Source organism: Dermacentor albipictus, chromosome 2 (assembly GCF_038994185.2).
Source record: "Dermacentor albipictus isolate Rhodes 1998 colony chromosome 2, USDA_Dalb.pri_finalv2, whole genome shotgun sequence".
Lineage (NCBI taxonomy): Eukaryota > Metazoa > Arthropoda > Arachnida > Ixodida > Ixodidae > Dermacentor > Dermacentor albipictus.
This window is the reverse complement of record NC_091822.1, coordinates 210,161,752-210,181,958: the sequence shown is the minus strand read 5'-3', so window position 1 is coordinate 210,181,958 and position 20,207 is coordinate 210,161,752. Positions and strand designations below refer to the sequence as shown.

Sequence of the window (20,207 nt, the reverse complement as noted above, 5' to 3'; positions counted from 1 at the left end):
AAAAATGCATTTGGGTGTGCCGTGCAATGTACAAACAGTGTCAAGTGTAAGGTATATTATCAGACGTGCGCAAGAACCAAGCGCAGTGAAGTACGAAAGAGCATATGGACACCGGCGTGTGAAAAAAGTTGGGGCATGGCAATACGTCATTGATAACTTTTGAGGACTCTCAGACAAGACGACCACAAGACGACCACAATTATCATTTCGATAATGACTCGAAGTGCGATTCGAGTGTCGACACGAATGAATTCACAGATTGTGAGCAAACGATGTCACTTGGCAGGGAATTCCACAGATGTATTGTTGAAGGGAAAAATGAGTATTTTAGTGTGTCGCAACGCGAAAAGAATGGTGCGATACATTTTTCATGGTTAGTTCGACTGGAGTGACGTCCGGGGGGCACCAAGTAGTCGGATTTTGTCATGTTTATCAGGTCATGGCACAGAAGGTAAAGGAACTTCAAACAGGCCAACCTCCTCCGACCAGCAAGTGTCGGTATGCCTGCTTGTGTGCGAAGCGCGGTTACCCTGTCGTACCTTGAATACTTTGTGTAAATGAATCGGAGCGCCCTGCTTTGGATCTTTTCTAATGCCAAGTTTAAATACTTTTGATGCGGGTTACATACTATGCTGCCGTATTCTAATATCGGCCTAACCAGTGTTTTATAAGCAGTTAATTTCACCGAGGTGGGGGCTGTTGCTAGCTTTCTTCGTAAAAATCCGAGTTGTTTGAACGCGAGTGCGCAAACATTATTGATATGTACGTCCCATTTCAGCGATCTTGTTATTGTGACACCTAGATATTTGAATGAGTCTACTCGTTCCAAGGAAGTATTACTTAGTTTATATGTGAAATTTAAGGGCTCTTTCTTACGTGTTGCAGTCATACACCTGGTTTTCTGTGTGTTAATTTGCATGCCCCATTTTTCGCATCAGGCAACAATGTTTTGTAGAGACTTATTAAGTTTTGTCTGTTCATCGGCTGTTCTAACAGTTGTGTATATGACGCAGTCGTCCGCAAAAAGCCTTATTGTGACCCCTGGTTCCATACCTGTATACAAGTCGTTAATATATAAAAGAAAAAGAGTTGGCCCCAGAACCGATCCCTGTGGCGCACCAGAAAGAACATCAAGATAGTCCGATTCAGTATTGTTTACGCAAACAAACTGGGACCGATTCGAGAGGTAGGCTTCGATCCATGAAACAGTCTTGGGATTAATACCAATTGATTTAAGTTTGAAGATTAGTAAACTGTGTGGAACGCGGTCGAATGCCTTCGAAAAATCGACAAAAATTGCGTCAGCTTGCAGTCTTGAATCGATTGTTACAGCAAAGTCGTGTATAATTTCTAAAAGTTGAGTTACAGTTGAAAGCCCTTGCCTGAAGCCATGTTGTCTGAAGTATAATAGGTTATTTTCTTCCAGATAAGTTACAATAGCTTTATTTGTTATATGTTCCATTAGTTTGCAACATGTGCTGGTTAGGGATATTGGCCTGTATGTGTCAAGAAGCAGCTTGTTCCCACCTTTATGAATTGGCACGACCTTTGCGCACAGCCAGTCCGCGGGAAGCACTGCCGTTTCAAGTGATGCCCTGAAAATTTTATGCAGGAAGGGGGACAACTGACCCGCGTATCGCTTGAGAAAAGTGCTTGATAAATTATCAGGGCCAGGCGATTTTTTAACGTCTATCTGTAGCAGCAAATTCAAAATGCCGGACTCTGTTATCAGGATTTCAGGCATTGCCGAGTCATACTCTGATAAGGGCATATTAGGGGCGTGGGCACGGGAGAATACCGACTGAAAATATGTATTGAACGAGTTAACGATGGTGCGCGCATCCTCAACCACTATACCGGCAATTTCCAATTTGATTGGAGGACTTTCCGGTTTTGACAGATACCGCCAGAATTTCCGAGGCTGATTTGTCATGAATTCAAGTATTGGAAAAAAAGTTGTCTCTCGCGCTTCTTAACCTTTCTTTCAGTTCTCGTGAAAGCTGACTAACCATAGGGGGATTATGTTTTTTCTTGCGCATCCTTTGAACCCTTCTTTTGAGGTGTATGATAGTTCTTGTAATCCACGGCGACCTCCGCTTTATCTTTTTTTAGCTTGGTAGGAATGAAATTACTTTCACAGTGCGAAATCCCATTTTTATTTTTCAACCATAGGTCGTTGGCGTCCAACGTACCATCGTCAAAATCATCTTCCATAATTCCTAAAAAATCAATGATGCTTTCATCATTAGCCCTTGTGTAATTCTTAACCAAAATTCTGGTGTCAGTACTAGAGGGCCTTACACCCATGCCAAGATCGTCAACCGTCAGTAAAATCATTTTATGGTCGGATATACCCGGTTCTATGCTAACTTCAGGGGTTAAAGATGTGGACACAAAGACAAGGTCTAGCACTGAGCACACTTGCCCTTGGACGCGAGTTGGTTCATGCACAAGTTGAGCTAGCGAGAAGGTCTGCATGATATCAAAAAGAAGATCACAACTTTTGACTTCTTTGTTGCCGATTAACAAGGTATCCCAATCAATGCCCCCTAAGTTGAAGTCTCCAGCTAGAATTAATTTCGTTCTTTGGTTGGTGTGGTTATATAAGAAGTCATACAGTTCTACAAGGTAACTGTCCGGCGCGCCTGGTCGCCTGTAAACACCACCTATTAGTAAATTGACATCATTGACCTTTATTGTACACCAGACGCTCTCATGATCAGTAATGCCAGTTTCTCGGTGGACAAACAAATGCCACTTAACAGCAATAGCAACGCCTCCACCACGACCGTCCCGATCTGTGCGCAGAAATGCATAGGAGGGAGGAACCACCTCAGAATCATGTATATCCGAGTTCAACCACGTCTCTGTAATTACGATTATATCTGGGCCATACAACAGCAGCAGTTCCTCAAGCTTTTCAAGTTTATTGACAATGCTTCTCGCATTAAAGCACAGTAACGTCAGCCGTGCAGTACTTTCTGTTTGTCATTCATTGAAAGTGCTAGCGTTCGCTGTCACGTGGGGCTTCGAGCGGTGCAATGGCTCCATTTTTTTCTGATTATTATTCCAGACGTACAGATCTTCATTAATCCTTAATTTGTCAAAATGTAGGCTGACTTTATCGCCGTTATCCCGACAACCTGCCGCGGCTTGCCATAGCTTTTTGCGTACTGCACGAATGTCAGCGGAAAAGTCTTCAGAAATTGAAATTTTCTTTCCTTTCAATTTGAAACAGTTGCGAAGTACTGTCATTTTTTCGGTAAAGTCATAAAAGCGTAGTATGATTGGTCGATCTCGACCAGGCTTTTTTAAGCCAATTCGGTGTACGCGTTCCACAGTTCTGACCTGAACGTCTAGAATATTATGCAGTATATCTTTTGTTACAAACGATTCCAAGGCTGCAGGATTTTCCTTATCGTGCTCTTTCACGCCATATATGACTAGGTTATTGCGGCGACTCCTATTTTCCAGCTCATCAATTTTTATAGTCATTTGGGCAACTTCACTGCGCATAGCGTGCACAGTTGCCTCACACTTATCAACTTTCTCGTGATATTGCCTGAGTGACGAGAGGGTCGCTTCGATTTGTGAAAGCCTCTGCTGCACATTTGCTAGACCAGTTTCTAAAGTCCAGTGCGAAGTTCGGGTTTCAGTTACAGCCCGCAATATTTCATCTAGTTTATCGGGGCCCGGATTTTGCTCTACGTCACCACTCCGTTGCAATACCATGAGAATGACGCGAAATGATTCCAAACAACAAAGCAGTGCGCACTGTGGGCTCGGCAGCACTACCAGACAGACATCATTGCTCTTAACGCAAGCACAAAAACGCCATTTGTTACCAACCTGTACGAAGAACAGTACGAAGTAAGTCATAGTGCTCCGGGCGATGCTACCGAGCCCACTGAGTTGCGCGCGGCTGCTGGGCTTCCTTTTAAGCTGGTCCACCGATGTTCCAGGGGTCGCTGGTGAGCCAAATGAGCGATCCAGGTGTGACTCAGCCGGTCCTAAATCCATGTGACGTGATCATGTCGGTATCAATGCTGGCGATACGCCCAGTGCAGTGGAAATGGGTTGTCGTGTGAACGGCGCCGTTGACGCCATCGCCTTTGCCGAGGCAGGGAAGGAACCAGCGATGCATCCACGTAACCCCAGCTGGATCTGTACGAAGAACAGTGCGAAGTAAGTCAGAGTGCTCCGGGCGATGCTATCGAGCCCACTGAGTTGCGCGCGGCTGCTGGGCTTCCTTTTAAGCTGGTCCACCGATGTTCCAGGGGTCGCTGGTGAGCCAAATGAGCGATCCAGGTGTGACTCAGCCGGTCCTAAATCCATGTGACGTGATCATGTCGGTATCAATGCTGGCGATACGCCCAGTGCAGTGGAAATGGGTTGTCGTGTGAACGGCGCCGTTGACGCCATCGCCTTTGCCGAGGCAGGGAAGGAACCAGCGATGCATCCACGTAACCCCAGCTGGATCTGTACGAAGAACAGTGCGAAGTAAGTCATAGTGCTCCGGGCGATGCTACCGAGCCCACTGAGTTGCGCGCGGCTGCTGGGCTTCCTTTTAAGCTGGTCCACCGATGTTCCAGGGGTCGCTGGTGAGCCAAATGAGCGATCCAGGTGTGACTCAGCCGGTCCTAAATCCATGTGACGTGATCATGTCGGTATCAATGCTGGCGATACGCCCAGTGCAGTGGAAATGGGTTGTCGTGTGAACGGCGCCGTTGACGCCATCGCCTTTGCCGAGGCAGGGAAGGAACCAGCGATGCATCCACGTAACCCCAGCTGGATCTGTACGAAGAACAGTGCGAAGTAAGTCAGAGTGCTCCGGGCGATGCTATCGAGCCCACTGAGTTGCGCGCGGCTGCTGGGCTTCCTTTTAAGCTGGTCCACCGATGTTCCAGGGGTCGCTGGTGAGCCAAATGAGCGATCCAGGTGTGACTCAGCCGGTCCTAAATCCATGTGACGTGATCATGTCGGTATCAATGCTGGCGATACGCCCAGTGCAGTGGAAAAGGGTTGTCGTGTGAACGGCGCCGTTGACGCCATCGCCTTTGCCGAGGCAGGGAAGGAACCAGCGATGCATCCACGTAACCCCAGCTGGATCTGTACGAAGAACAGTGCGAAGTAAGTCATAGTGCTCCGGGCGATGCTACCGAGCCCACTGAGTTGCGCGCGGCTGCTGGGCTTCCTTTTAAGCTGGTCCACCGATGTTCCAGGGGTCGCTGGTGAGCCAAATGAGCGATCCAGGTGTGACTCAGCCGGTCCTAAATCCATGTGACGTGATCATGTCGGTATCAATGCTGGCGATACGCCCAGTGCAGTGGAAATGGGTTGTCGTGTGAACGGCGCCGTTGACGCCATCGCCTTTGCCGAGGCATGGAAGGAACCAGCGCTGCATCCACGTAACCCCAGCTGGATCTGTACGAAGAACAGTGCGAAGTAAGTCAGAGTGCTCCGGGCGATGCTATCGAGCCCACTGAGTTGCGCGCGGCTGCTGGGCTTCCTTTTAAGCTGGTCCACCGATTTTCCAGGGGTCGCTGATGAGCCAAATGAGCGATCCAGGTGTGACTCAGCCGGTCCTAAATCCATGTGACGTGATCATGTCGGTATCAATGCTGGCGATACGCCCAGTGCAGTGGAAATGGGTTGTCGTGTGAACGGCGCCGTTGACGCCATCGCCTTTGCCGAGGCAGGGAAGGAACCAGCGCTGCATCCACGTAACCCCAGCTGGATCTGTACGAAGAACAGTACGAAGTAAGTCATAGTGCTCCGGGCGATGCTACCGAGCCCACTAGTGCCATAGTGTCATCATCCTCATCAGCCTGGTTACGCCCACTGCAAGGCAAAGGCCTCTCTCATACTTCCCCAACTAGCCCTATCATGTGCTAATTGTGGCCATGTTCTCCCTGCAAACTTCATCTCATCCGCCCACCTAACCTTCTTCCGCCCGCTGCTACGCTTCCCTTCTCTTGGAATCCAATCTGTAACCCTTAATGACCATCGGTTATCTTCCCTCCTCATTACATGCCCTGTCCATGCCCATTTCTTTTTCTTGATTTCCACTAAAATGTCATTAACTCGCGTTTGTTCCCTTAATCCAATCTGCTCTCTTCTTATCCCCTTAACGTTACACCCATCATTCTTTCCATAGCTCGTTACGTCGTCCTCAATTTAAGAAGAACCCCTTTCGTAAGCCTCGAGGTTTCTGCCCCGTAGGTGAGTACTGGTAAGACACAGCTGTTATACACTTTTCGCTTGAGGTATAATGGCAACGTGCAGTTCATTATCTCAGAATGCCTGCCAAACGCACGCCAGCCCATTCTTATTATTGTGATTGTTTCCGTCTCATGATCCGGATCCGCGTTCATTATCCGCCCTAAGTAGACGTATTCCTCTACCACTTCCAGTGCCTCGCTACCTATCGTAAACTGCTGTTCTCTTCCGAGACGTATTCCTCTACCACTTCCAGTGCCTCGCTACCTATCGTACACTGCTGTTCTCTTCCGAGACAGTTAAAGATTACTTTAGTTTTGGGAGATTCATTTTTAGACCCACCCTTCTGCTTTGCCTGTCCAGGTCAGTGAGCATGCATTGCAATTGGTCCCGTGAGTTACTAAGCAAGGCAATATCATCAGAGAATCGCAAGTTACTGAGGTATTCTCCATTAACTCTTGTCCCCAATTCTTCCCAATCCCGATCTCTCAATCACTCCTGTAAACTTGCTGTGAATACCATTGGAGAGACCGTATCGCCCTGCCTGACGCCCTTCTTTATTAGGATTCTGTTGCTTTCTTTACGTTGCTTTATGGTTTCTTTGTTGCTTTACTGTATCAAAAGGTATGAAAATAATTCTGCACGATCATTCCCACAATCAGCGTATACACTGCAGCTATAGCTGCAGTGTTCAGGTGATCGGGTCGTATACGACCCGATCACCTGAACATCGCGGGCTTGCAGTTTTACACACCTCTCTTGGTATCCAGGAGCACGCATTTTTGGGCTGTTTGGTTCGTTGTAGTAATTGAGGTCATAGCGCTGGACTCACACGGACAAAAAAGACGACAGGATAGCGCATGACCTGTCGTATTTCTTGTCCGTGTAAATTCAGCGCTATCATCTCAATTACTCAAAGGCGCGAGAAAGGCTGCTTAATTCAGCTTAGCTAAGTGCAATCTACGACCTCTCCGATATAGAACCAAGTTCCTGGCCGTTAAACTCCTGTTTTCAAATATTTTTGCGATGTTAAAGGCCAACTGTCTTAGGCTGCCTTAGGTTTATAAGGCAGCCTAAGGCAGTTTAACTGCCTTAGGTTTATAGGCAATGCAGCCCTTAGGCTGAATTGCCTATAAACGCATAACATATACTATCTAATGTTAGCTTGGCGAATCCACGGGGCTCATAACTGTCTCATTTTCTTATTATCAGCCTTTAAATAGCACCTAAGCAGACGCCGCGTGCACCTGGCGGTAAGGGGTAGCGATGCGGATACGGCGACTGCTGTTCTCGCAGTTGCGCCCAGGTGCGTTGCTCGCTCAGCATGCACAAATTGATGGGTGTCTCTGTCGGCGCGCTATTCCGTTCCGCAAGTGATTTGCGCTGTTCTAAGAATGCCAAGGCGTTGCGTAGCCTTCGGGAGCTCGTACTCAAGCACGAGCCATCGCTGTGCAGTAAAAAAACGCTAAGTACAAGAAGGCCCAACACATCTTTCCTGTCCTAGCCTTCAGAGCGCAAGCGTGCACCGCTGCGGAGCAGGCAAGTGCGGCCAGCCAGCGCGTACAAAGCATGCCAGCTGCAATTGACGAAGATACACAACTTACATTTCAACTGTTTCTACACTGCACTGTCACTTAAAAATGCAATATGTGCTGAACAAACGCTTTCTGTAAGTATTGTAATCTGCAACGGCGCACGAAAATTGGATGACGCTTAAGCTTCGTCATTTCGAGTGGAACGCGATAGCATTCAAACATCCCTGACTGCGCTCCTCACGCTTCCCGGCAACTACCGCTTATGTAACAGCACTGTTTACCGGGAAATGCTGGCGGCGAACGCTATGCACGAAGGCGACCTTTCTGGTAGAAACGCGGCCTCTTGCGTGCAGCGATCCCGAAGGTAGTGCACAGTCGCACCAAAAAAATTACATCATTTTCAGGTCTCTGTTATTCTTTCCCACTTCTAATATTTAAGTCCAAGAAGATTTAACATAACATTAATGCACTGTCGGTGTTTTGTTTCATGATAGTTGTTTGTGGGCTGTCATTCTCAAAATTCCGAGGCATAACTTTGTAAAGTATGCAAAACCAGGTATGAGCAACTTTAATGGTGGAATGGTGTGGCAAAAATCTCGGTGCCCTTCCACTCTGTGGAGAATGATGACCAGCGAAGCTGTGTATGTGGGCACCTTAACGGCGAACTGCACCTCCCCCGCTGGTCGGCCCGGTATCGCACTATCTTCGGGATCGGCTCATGTATGGGGAGTTTCTTGTTTGCGACGATGACACGAATATTTCCTTGGACGGTCAGTCAGTGCGTCAGTTGACCGTATGTCACTCTTAGCAGAAAAAGAGCTGAGATATCTGGAAGAAAGTGTTTCAGGGTAGATTGTTGTGAAGGTTGGTAGGGAAGTTTTCTATTGGGTTCATGGTTTTTTATGTTTTGATGCACTGGTTTTATCCACGTAATGATGCACTGATGTTTTCCACGTGTATTTCTACATGTCACCAGGATGGCTCCTAATGCGCATGCACAGTCGCTTAGTTGTTGACATGTTGGCCTGTGTAGCCGGAGTATATAAATGTGATTTTCTGCAAAATAAACTTGAGTTGTGAGTCAGCGCCAGTGTCGTGTTCTTCCTTTCCTTCGTCCTTGTCTGCTTTGCGCTGTTAATTTCTGAAAGCATATTTATAATTTCTTCTTTTTAGAAGAACACATAACAGCTTCGCTGGTCGTCCTTCTTCAGTGAGTGGAAGGGCCGATGAATTTTTTTTTTCAGAATGTCGTTATTTCACCATCATCATCCATTTGAAACGCAAAACGGAAAGATTGAAAAAAATCAAAGCCCCTTTCTTAAACAAAGATGGTTGAACGCGAAGCTTTCCCTCGATGCAAACTGAATCAAAGTCCAACTCCAAAGCCAACGATCACGCAAGGAACCCAAGAAATGCTGAGCGACCCGCGAAACTCACATGCATATGTGAGTTTATTACTTGTTTAGGATTGTATTTTTTGAACGCTGAAGTTGAATGGAGACACATTTCGTTAAGTTGTGATTTATGAATGGTCACGGGAGTCTGACACGACACGAACCCGTTTATCGGCCACGGCGTGCAGGAGCTATGCGTATCCGTCGACAATCCAATCCGACCGTGCGCATCAACGAGACTGGAGCCAGACGTCATCGCCGAGCTGATCCGAGCGGAGGAACGCGACCAAACGCCAGCGACTCGATGCGGGACCACCTGAAGTGTTGCGCCTCTTCACGTGATTCCGCGTCGAGTCACTGGCGTAAAACGGCCCATTAAGTGACAGGTTCAATCTTCTTGGTCAAACTTCCAGACCTTGTAACTTGCACGGGGATGTTCACGTATCGCTGGAAAGTTGTCTCTGCCTCACTCGGTGACAGTTGTGCCTCACTCAAGACCGAAGGTGGAGATGTCTGACCTGGGCAACCAGGGGACGATGACCTCCGACCCGCAATGGGCTCCTCGGTTCCAAAAGGCACCACATGCTGGTGTTTCCGTTCTCCAGGACGCAAAAGGCCATCCTAAGCCACTTCCATTCAATGAGATCGCCACCGCATCAACCTTGTGTGATTAAATAACTCAACAAAATTGATGCCGCTATCCTTTATTGCATTCGCACAGGGTCAGCGCAAACTCCAGCTTGGCGCTGCAAGAAGAGTTGACCCATCATCGTCCTGTAGGCATTGTCAAGCTCTTGGTAACACGGAACATTATATGATAAAGTGTACCTAATTTGAAGCAGGATGTAAGACACCAATGGATGGACGTAATCCCGAGCCGGCACCAGACTCAAATGCAAGTTGCAGTTTGTTCCCGCGAGGACATGGGATGTTTAGGAAGGAGGTGCCCTGACTGCTCCTCAAGTTTCTCCGCGATACAGGGTTGGTAAGTGAATGGTGAGCCGTATGGGTCGCCGTGACTCGTGAAACGTGCAACGTATTGGGCTCAGCGTAAATTGTTTTTCGAATCTGGTGTTTGTTGTGCTGCGAAGTGTTTCAGACCATATCGCTGTTGATAGGTGGCGTTCAGGTGGTGCACTGCCGGTAACTTTTACAAGGCTAGGTCCGCGTGCAGCAAGCAATACCCCTCCTTCTCCTCCTCCACTGTAGAACGCCCTTTGGTGTTTCCACAACGTATGAATGTAGTTGCTGGGCTCTACTGAGAACTTGTGCAGGACACTCAAAGTTTGTTACCCAAACGTCGCCTCCTTGAAAAACGTCTCGAAGCTCTCGCACACCGGGGCGACGGTTAAAGTTTTTAACTTGCCGTCGCTTAGCGCCGCTGTCTTTTTGGTAGAAGACGCTGGGCGGTGCTTGTTCCGGCGACAGCTTGTCCTGGTCGCTGTGGGCACTAGTTCGCAAGCGCCGACCAATCAGCAGCTAGAATGGGCTGTAGCTCGTGGTGCCTGGTGGTAGCGATACGCCAACAATACCAAAAAGCAGTCAGCGCTCTTGCGGAAAAGGTTTTCAGTCTCCATCGTACGCTATACGGTGCCGTTGTAGTGGGGATGCCAGGACTGCTGGTGACATGGTTAAACCAATCACTCCTGGCAAAGCCTGCGGACTCGTGCGACGAGAACTGGGGCCCATTATCAGTTCGGAGCACTTCTGGCATGGCGAAGTGAGACACGACACTCTACGTAGACAAAATCACTGCCTCGCTAGAAGAGCTGCGCAGCGTGATAACTCCTGGGTAGTGGAAATTAAAGTTCACTAGTATAAAAAATCTTGTCCTTTCATTTGAAACCAATGGGCTCCCACTTCTTGCCATGGTCGTTCCAGTGAACGGCGTAGTGGAAAAGGCTAGGCCCGCTGCGTCCTTATGGTTGCGCAACGTTCGCATGACTACACCATGGCCTTGATGTGCTCGCCGACCAGCGGCCATCAGAGTCGCGTGCCTTGCAACGGTTGAGAAAAATTTGAAAGAACAGCACAGCCTTACATTGCCGCCGCTACATAGATTTGTCTCGCACAAAGAAAGGAGCAGGATGACAACACCAAGAATATTAGATCCAGTCCACCACCAGGGATTCCATCTGGCAACTACAGCTCCCCGAACGTCTACTGTTCCAAATATCTGTGCGGAATGACATGAAAGGCCACCTAATAAGTGCAGGTGTTTCTTTCGTGCACGTTCTCTTCTAAAGACTTGGAACCCTCCCCGAACACCCAAATCAGCTCTTTATTCAAAACATCAACTATTGACTTACCTTTAAAGATAAGCCCGGCAGAGACTACGCATCACCCTTGCGAAGATAAGTGAAATGTTTATAGCAAATCCAATGGAACTCTGAGCTCCATAATAAACTCCACAGAACAGAATTAAAGCCGTATTGAGTGAATTGCGGAGTACCGACACTGGAAACAGTTCCACGACAGGGTCTTGTGAGCATGGCATCCGGGAATTGGCGATAGACACTTAACCCACTACCGCCTCCTAAGAAAGGAAGACCCACAGGTCTGTGGAGAGTGCTCGATACATTCTGATGAGTTTTTCTCACGGTCTCTGCGGGAAGACGTCATTTGTCGACTGGCTCACCTTCGCCACTGTGGCATGACAGCCTGTTGCGCAGAAGTTCTGGCGTTTATTCGTCTTCCGCTTCGGATTCCTAGAATATATGTCAATCAGAGCAATAGAAATTCAATTGAAACCTGCCGCCGACTGTCGGAATCCCAACCACCGCGGGGAAGAAATCGAGTGCGTCATCAACACCCGGAATCAGCGTTAGCCATGAAAATTGCAGACGCGAGGAGCGACAGCTGCATATTCCGTGAATGATCAACGCCACTCCTGCTCTGCTAACCGAAAGGTATGCCAAAGTTATCGCTCGAAGCGACCTGTAAGGCCGCTATGGGTAACGCCAGAGGTTTTCGGCGCGGCCGCCGGAGACTGACTCAAGCCACACAAGCCACTTTTGATGTGAAAGGTGCATTAACATCTCCAAAGTCGTGCTTTAAATTTTCAATTACGGAACTATGTGGGTTTAACGTTCTTATAAACATTTGACGCCAAATGTGCGTTCACTTTTCTAAAGTCGTACATCGGACCATACAACGGGACAAGCCAAATCAACACACTATGAGACAAGTTAACAAAGCACGCAGCGCGGTCAAATGAGACGAAGCGTTGTGGCGGTACATTTGTGCCCTCATGTCAGAGAAAAGAATACCAACACTTTACAGCGAAGCTGGATAGCTCTACTGTCCAAGGAAATTTTCGTGCCATTGTAGTAAGCAATAAACTCCCCATACGTGGGCCGATCCCGAAGATAGTGTAATACCGGGCCGACCCACGTCGTAGGTGAAGCAGACGTTGAGCACTATACACTGTAAACGAAAATAAACCCACCTGGGAGTTTTTAAGAGGTGATGTGCCCTAAAACCTCCCCTCCTCAAATATTTACTCCGATGTATGGGAGCAAAACAGCGCCATCCCCTCGTTTCACTCCGCTGGCTAGCTGCGGGAGTATTAAGGCGACATGACGCGATTTTACTCCGCTTAAAAATCTTGTTCTCCCGTGAAACTCCGACAGGGAGTTTTAAAAACCTCCCCTCCGCCGATACAGGTTGGTCACATGGCGCTTCCCATGAGGCTGTGCGCCTCGCCAGCGACCGGGCGAGTTCGGCGGAGCGGGCAGTGCTCATGGCTGACGGTTTGTTTACGTTTCTGAAGTGTCGTTCCGTGACAGCGTTTCGTCAATTTGTTTCCCGTATTTCCTTCCAGAAAGTGTTATAGGCATGCCTGAAGCTCACTGTATCTCAGCATCAAGTACATTAGCTGTGATCGCTTTGCTGACAACGATGATTGCAAGAACCACGTTTTCAAGTGCGGAAAAAGGCTTAGGTATACCTCGAAGCTGCTCACTGGCTCGTGATGTCGGCTCACGTTCTGGCTGTGTTTTCGTGCTGCGTCACCCTGTCTTGTGTTCTTCAGTACGTGAAATGCGACTTCTATCTCCTTTTGAGTAGTAGTAGTAGTATAAGACTTTTATTCAGCCAAAAATTACAGGCCGAGCATATCGACCGCCTGGGCGGCCAGTCGACGCTGTTCTTCTTCACCTTCAGCGCCAAGCCAGTCGAGCCAGGTGGTGATGGAAAGCGAAGGGGGAGGGTAGGAACTTGATTGCTGAGCAGTCGGACAGTAGAATAGGCAATGGGATAGGTCTGCATAAGTAGACGGGCAGTTGGGACAGGAGGGGTCGGAGCGATAGCGATAGAGAAAGAGGCGGGAAGGGGTAACCAGTGCATTCATTTGGATGTGCCGCAGAAGGCGAGCCTCCGGCACAGTGAGTGATGGATGAGGGGGAGGGTAGAGGCGCTTGTCGAGACGGAGCTGGAGGTAAACTTCCTTGATAGTGCGGCGCAGGGAGAGTCCCCCAGAATCCTGCGAGGGCCCCGACCAGGGGATCAACGGTGCCCGGTTAAAAACATCACGGGCGAGCTGATGGGCCAGCTCATTGCCGTCAATCCCCGAATGCCCAGGGACCCAGCGGAGGAAAACGGTGGAAGGTTGCAGTGCGGAGACCGCTCGTTCGACCTCTTGTTGGAGTGAATGGGGTAGGGTGCGGTTCTGTATGTGGCGAATGGCGGCTTGGGAGTCGGTGTATATCGTGTACTCTGGGAGCGAGGGCAGGGAAGGAAATGATTGTAGGGCATGTACAATGGCAAGGACCTCGAGAGAGAGTGCATCCGGAGGGTGTAGGTACGGCCCACTCGTGTGAGTTTCAGGTGCTGGGAGGTGGGGATGGTAGATAGCGTAGCCACAGGAACCTCGAGGGGCTATGAAAGAGGCATCCGTGTAGGCTACTCCCTGGGTAGTAAAGAGGGGGGAATGATGCTGCGCGGCCGCGTGACGACGGCCGGCATGCAGGACAGGGGACATATTAGACGGGAGGGGGAGAATGCGAAGATTGGGCGCCGGGGTGGATTTTGGAGACGTAAAGGAGGAAACGGGAATGGGAGAGATACCCGCCTGGGCCAGTAACCACTGACCCTGACGGGTAAGAGAAAGCCGGGCAAGCTGGGAGTCACGGTGGAGAGAGAGAAGAGAACGAAGAGGATGGAAGAGGCCTGTGGCAAAGAGCTTAGCAGTGGAGGTGGTGATAGGGAGGTTGAGAGCTGCCTTGTAGAGGCCAACAAGGGCGGTTTCGAGGGTGTTAAGCTGAGTGTGGGTGAAGGAAACGTAAGGCACAAAGTACAGGAACTTGTTGAGGGCGAGCGCATGGGCAACTCGGCACGCATGAGCCTCGTGGAGGCCCGAGCGCCGAGTGACCACGCGCCGCAGGAGGTGAGTTACCGAGTGACAAGTCCTGACCGCATGGTGTAGGGCTTGCACATTCTTGGCTGCATGTAACGGGAAGCCAAGAACTTTGCATTGGGGGACAACAGGAATGGGAGAGCCGGAAAGATGTAGGGAGATTAGGGCGTTGTGGGAGCGCTGGTATGAGGAGTAGTTAAGAAGGAGAAGCTCGGATTTCTCCGGAGCAGGCGACAAGCCAGCAGTGGGGAGAAAGGAGTTGATGAGATCGAGGCCACGTTGCAGGGTGTCCTGTACGTGACCGGGAGAACCAGACGAACACCAGAGGGTGATGTCGTCGGCATAAAAGATGTGGTGGAGGTCAGGAATCTGGGCTAGTTGGGAGGCGAGAGGGGTCGTAGCAAGATTAAAAAGGATAGGAGAGAGAACAGCACCTTGAGGAGTGCCACGGGTGAGCGGGTGGGGATCGGACAGATGTGTGTCCACTCGGAAACGAGCCACTCGGTTAGAGAGAAAGGAGCGGAGATAAGAGTACATGCGGTGTCCGCAGTCTAGGGAGGAGATCTGAGACAGGATATGGTCGTGGCACACACCATCGAAGGCCTTGCGGACATCAACAGTCACAAGAGCGTGGATCTGGCTGGGATTAGGTGAGAGAAAGGTGTGCTGGAGGATCAGGAACATGTCCTGTGCACAGACGCGCCGTCTAAAGCCGATAAGAGAGTGGGGGAAGAAATCTTTCGCTTCAATAAGATCAGAGAGGCGAGTCAAAGCCATTCGCTCAAGGGTCTTGCCAACACACGACGTCAAGGAGATAGGGCGAAGGTTAGAAAGGGAGGGAGGTTTGCCCGGCTTCGGAATCATAGAAATAAGAGAGGATGTCCAAGCGCTCGGCAAGCAGCCGCTGTCCCAGGCATTGTTGAAAGTCTGAAGGAGGAATTCCTTGGAGTGGTCGGGGAGGTTGCGGAGTGTAGTGTATGTGATGGTATCCTCACCGGGAGCCGAGCGAGAAGCATTAGCAGCCAGGGCAGCTTCGAGCTCCCGGAGAGTGAAAGGGCGGTCGAGGTCTGGGTTAGGATCGCCAGAGTAGGCTGGGTAGGAAGGTGTGAGAGGGGGTGGGAGATACAAAGAAGTGAGCTTGTCAAAGACCTCGGAGGGAGTCCCCTGAGTGAGGGCTTTTGCTAGAGTGGGAGCAAGTGCAGGCTTCGTACCTAAGAAAGATTTAAAAAGGGACCACGTGGATCGCGAGTGTAATGCAGAATCGAGGCCGTCACAAAGCCACTGTTCGAGCGAAGACATCCGTGCTAGTCGCGCATGAATGGTGTAACCCAAGTTCGTTGCGGTGCTGTCTTGCCAGTGAGAAAGACCGGAGTGCAAGCAACTGTTTTTATGTATCTGTGAACGGATATCCTCGCCCGGAGAAAAACGGTAGGACATAAGTATGCGTACTGAAAATAAAGCTTCTTATTGAGCGATGTGAATCGAATTGTTATCGCGCATATATGTTTTAGTAACGTCGTTGCTTCCGATATTGCATTAACAGTACGCTCTATCCGAGACACTGATTTAGATGCATGATTGCTGGCTCCGAGTTTAGGGATTCACTCGACAGATCAGCGATGTAGCTCCTTTTCGCAACCGAGACAGATTGCTCGGACGCAGAGCAAGTAGTGCGGTGTATAAAATGTATGACTGCGCATTTCTCGGTGTTATGTCGGCTGCTGCGGGTCATGCTCAAACGTAATAATTTCTTGCTACGCTACCACTATATCGCAAAAATTTAATTTTGCTGTGCAACACATGCACTTACATTTTCCTTTCTTACTGTAACTAACGCACTACTTTTTGGCCGCGAACGCCGGCAGTGTGCGAAGTCGCTTCAGCACTCACAGAATGGCATAATAATTTTGAAAAATTACGCCATTAACTTTTTTTCTCTCACTATTTTGAATTAACAGTTTTGTGTTGCTTAAGGTATTCTGTTAATTTGAGAGAGATAGATCTCGTATGAACGAGCATGTGAGTCGTAATTCTGAAAACAGCACAGCTGCTCCCTAGGCGGTTTGGAGGCACACAATATCGTGGCTATATATACTGGCACCGTTGCTTCTTGAGTATCGCGTGTACGTGTGATGTCTTTGAAATTTCTGCATTGGGCGTTTCTGAAATGTTTATGTATGTCATGATATATGTGCTCTCATTGACTTGTTCCGTCAAATTCGACGCGGTCTCGTGTGCATATTTCGAAATTTGACCAGCAGCCCCTGCATGTAAACATGTTCGCGCAAACTCACGCGATGGCTCTTTTTATACTCCCGTTGCACCTCGGAAAAACTCCGTCAATAGCAAAGCAAAAAATAAAGAAAAGACAGAAAAAAACTCCCATAATTCCACGCAAAAATTCCGCTTGTACGGAGTAAAAATTCTACTCCGATCATACGGAGCAAAAAAAAAAACTCCGAACCGGGGGGTCGCTAGAGGACAAGCAGTATACTCCCACCTCGGAGTTATTTCCGTTTACAGTGTACCCTTACGTGCGCCGATCCCGAGGATTGTGCAATGCCGGGCCGACCTGAAGCGGAGGTGAAGCAGGCAGTAAACACTCCCCATACGTAGGTCGATCCCAAGGGTAGTGCAATGCCGAGCCGACCCGCGGCGGAGGTGAATCATGCGTTAAGCACTCCCCTTACGTGGGCCGATCCCGAAGAGTGCCGGGCCGACCCGCGGTGGAGGTGAAGCAGACGTTAAACACTACCCTTACGTGGGCCGATGCCGAAGATACTGCAGTGCCGGGCCGACCCGCGGTGGAGGCGAAGCAGACGTTAAACACTACCCATACGTGGGCCGATACCGAAGATAGTGCAATGCCGGGCCGACCCGTGGCGGAAGTGAAGCAGACGTAAAACACTCTGCGTGGCCGATCCCGAGGATAGTGTAGCGCCGGGCCTACCGGCGGCGGAGGTGAAGCAGACGTTAAACACTCCCCATACGTGGGCCGATCCCGAGGATAGCACAATGCCGGGCCGACCCGCGGCGGACGTAAAGCATCCGTTAAGCGCTCGCCATACGTTGTTGGATCTGGAGGCGATCCCAATTGCTGTTCCCCAGATATTGGACCTTGCCGTTGGGTGCGGGAGTTGGCCGAGGTTGAGGAGGACGTTGAGATGAAAACTGGAGGCTTATTTACATTATTTACAGTGAGAGTACAAAGAAATTAACAGTCATAAAGTCATTACGGGCCGGCAGGAACTCGGACGCTGCGGCCCGTGGCAAGAAGCTCGAAAGAGATGAATGAAGGAATGCTCTCTTGCTGCTCCGGGTCTCTGGCTTTTAACCCTTTCGGTGTGTCGAATTCACGTCACGTTCGGCCAATCGGCGAGCCCGCTCAGGTGGCGTCATTTTTAACCAATCGGCGAGCCCGCTTAGGTTGCGTCATTTACGGCCAACGGTAGGCGCCCGTGCGATTGTGTCACACCCGGCGCAGAGGGTCGCTCCTTGGGCCCCAATTGTCCGAGGGCTTACTTCTCTCTGCGGCATTGCATTCCTGGCTTGCAACTGCCTTCACAAAGGCGGATGGGGGGATTGCTGCCAGGGTTTCACGGTGCATTACAGCCATCTTGCCTTGGGACCCACGTTATCTGGAACCGTACCAGGCTCCCGCTACACTTTCGGGAAGAGTCAAGCAGTGAATAGCTCCACCTGCGGTGCACGAGGTAGGGGACGCCAACTTATTTGGGCGTGCGGCGCCTCGGGAACGTGGCAGATGTGCTTTAGCACTCCTTAATTAGCTGTGACGCGATTCGATGTGGTCTGGTAAACTCGAAGTAGGCTCAGGAAACGGTCCCGTATCTAACAACGTGAACCATTCCCGAAGATAGTGCAATGTCGGGCCGACCCGCGGTGGAGGTGAAACATGCGTTAAGCACTCCGCATACGTGGGCCGATCCCCAAGATAGTGCAACGCCGGGCCGACCCGCGGCGGAGGTGAAACAGGCGTTGAGCACTCCGCTTACGTGGGCCGATCCCCAAGATAGTGCAATACCGGGCCGACCCGCGACGGAGGTGAAGAAGACGTTAAACACTCTGTGTGGGCCGATCCCGGGTATACGGCAATGCCAGGCCGACCCGCGGCGGCAGTGATGCAGATGTTTAAACACTCAGTGTGGGCCGATCCCGACGATAGTGCTATGCCGGCCTTACCCGCGGAGGAGGTGAAGCAGACGTTAAACACTCCCCATACGTGGGCCAATCCCGATCATAGTGTAATGCCGTGCCGACCCGCGCTGGAGGAGAAGCAGACGTAGAACACTCCCAATACGTGGGCCGATCCCTTGAGTAGTCCAATGCCGGGCCGACCCACGGCGGAGGTGAAGCAGACGTTAAACAGTACCCATATGTGGGTCGATCCCGAAAATAGTGCAATGCCGGGACGACCCGCGGCGGAGGTGAAGCAGACGTTAAACAATCCCCAAACGTGGGCCGATCCCGAAAATAGTGCAATGCCGGGCCGACCCGCGGCGGAGCTGCAGTTCGCCATTAAGGGGCCCGCATATACAGCTTCGCTGGTCATCCGTCTTCACAGAGTGGAAGAGAGCTGAGGTATTTTTGTTTTGTCACCTGCGCTACAGCATCTATGTCAATACACTAAAGCCAGTGAAGGTAACTACGTTCTTATTTTTTCTACTTTAACTTTTATTCGAGAGGACAGATTTAGCCTCTTCAGTTTTCTTGTTCTCGCTACCCGCGGTCTGCAAGAGCCAGCGAGAGCGCATGCGTTTGGTTCCTGTTGCCCCTACCACAGCGCGGCGGTGCGCTGTGGTAGGGGCAACAAGGTGCGCGTTCGTTTTGACGCGATAGCGTTAAGGGGTGCGCGTTCGTTTTGACTAAGGTGCGCGTTCGTTTTGACGCGATAGCGTTAAGGGGCCCGTGTCGCAGAAAATCCGGCGCAGGCGTCCCGCGCCGGCGTCGGGCGTCAGACGTCGGGCGTTGGACGTCGAAGCAGCTGAAAAATCTTCGAACCCGCCGCGGCTCGAAGCCGCAACGAGGTGCTATGACCAAGATGTCCAAACCCGTCCAACAGATCTCGGCGGCCCTCGAAAGGCAAAGACCGATCGAAACCGGAGGGAGGCTGCCACCCCACAAGAGGGGCAGACGCGGTCGGCCAAAGGGAATAGTGCGGCCGCGGCCGAAGTAGAGGCGCCGCGAAGACGTCATCGCCGCGTCACGGTATCGCCTCTCTAACAGGGGAAGGCTAACCACTCTGCAGGCATTCACCACAAAGTTTCTTCACTCGCTCACTCACCAGGTATACCCAGGCCTTCCATATTAAGCAAGAAATTGAGTGAAATATTTGAATTTGTTAAGCTAAAATACGCAGAAAAATTGTACACGACTTGTGCAGAACCTACAGACATGATAGCTCTTGGTTTATAATTTGACCATGCAAGAAAACATAATTCTGTTACACGAAAACCCCTTCACACACACAAACCGGCCGCACAGCACGGCCGCGGCACCGGCCTTATTGGGCGCGCCGGCGCCATGGGTGTCATGGGGGCCACGGAGCGGCGCGCCTGGCTCCAACTCCAGCTGGCGCTCGCCTCAGCCGCATCGAAAACCGCACCCGGCCCCCGCAAGTGGCCATGGTTCCACCACAAATCTCGCATTCGTGCATAGCGTTCGCGGCAGGCGTTTCCAGGTAAA

General features: G+C 50.4%; 2 protein-coding genes and 1 long non-coding RNA gene across 6 annotated transcripts in view; 1 reads left to right on the top strand and 2 right to left on the bottom strand.

The window, feature by feature from the left end:
* Positions 1–20,207, bottom strand: part of LOC135896741 (acidic phospholipase A2 PA4-like) — a 307,060-nt gene that overhangs the window by 151,412 nt on the left and 135,441 nt on the right. The gene's annotated exons all lie outside the window — the stretch shown is intronic.
* LOC135896743 (uncharacterized) overlaps positions 290–20,207 on the top strand; it is a 76,603-nt gene continuing 56,685 nt past the window's right edge. Inside the window, exons 1-3 of one of the 2 annotated variants that reach the window (XR_010562797.2) lie at positions 290–5,445; positions 5,538–5,760; positions 9,337–9,642. This is a non-coding gene — a long non-coding RNA (uncharacterized lncRNA). Of the gene's footprint in view, positions 5,446–5,537; positions 5,761–9,336; positions 9,643–20,207 lie in introns of those variants that run through there. The other variant, XR_010562798.2, reaches the window with a different exon arrangement.
* LOC135896748 (uncharacterized) lies at positions 13,225–15,766 on the bottom strand. The gene has a single exon (XM_065425244.2). It carries the CDS (start codon positions 15,366–15,368, stop codon positions 13,251–13,253), a length of 2,118 nt encoding a protein of 705 aa, XP_065281316.1. The 5' UTR covers positions 15,369–15,766; the 3' UTR covers positions 13,225–13,250.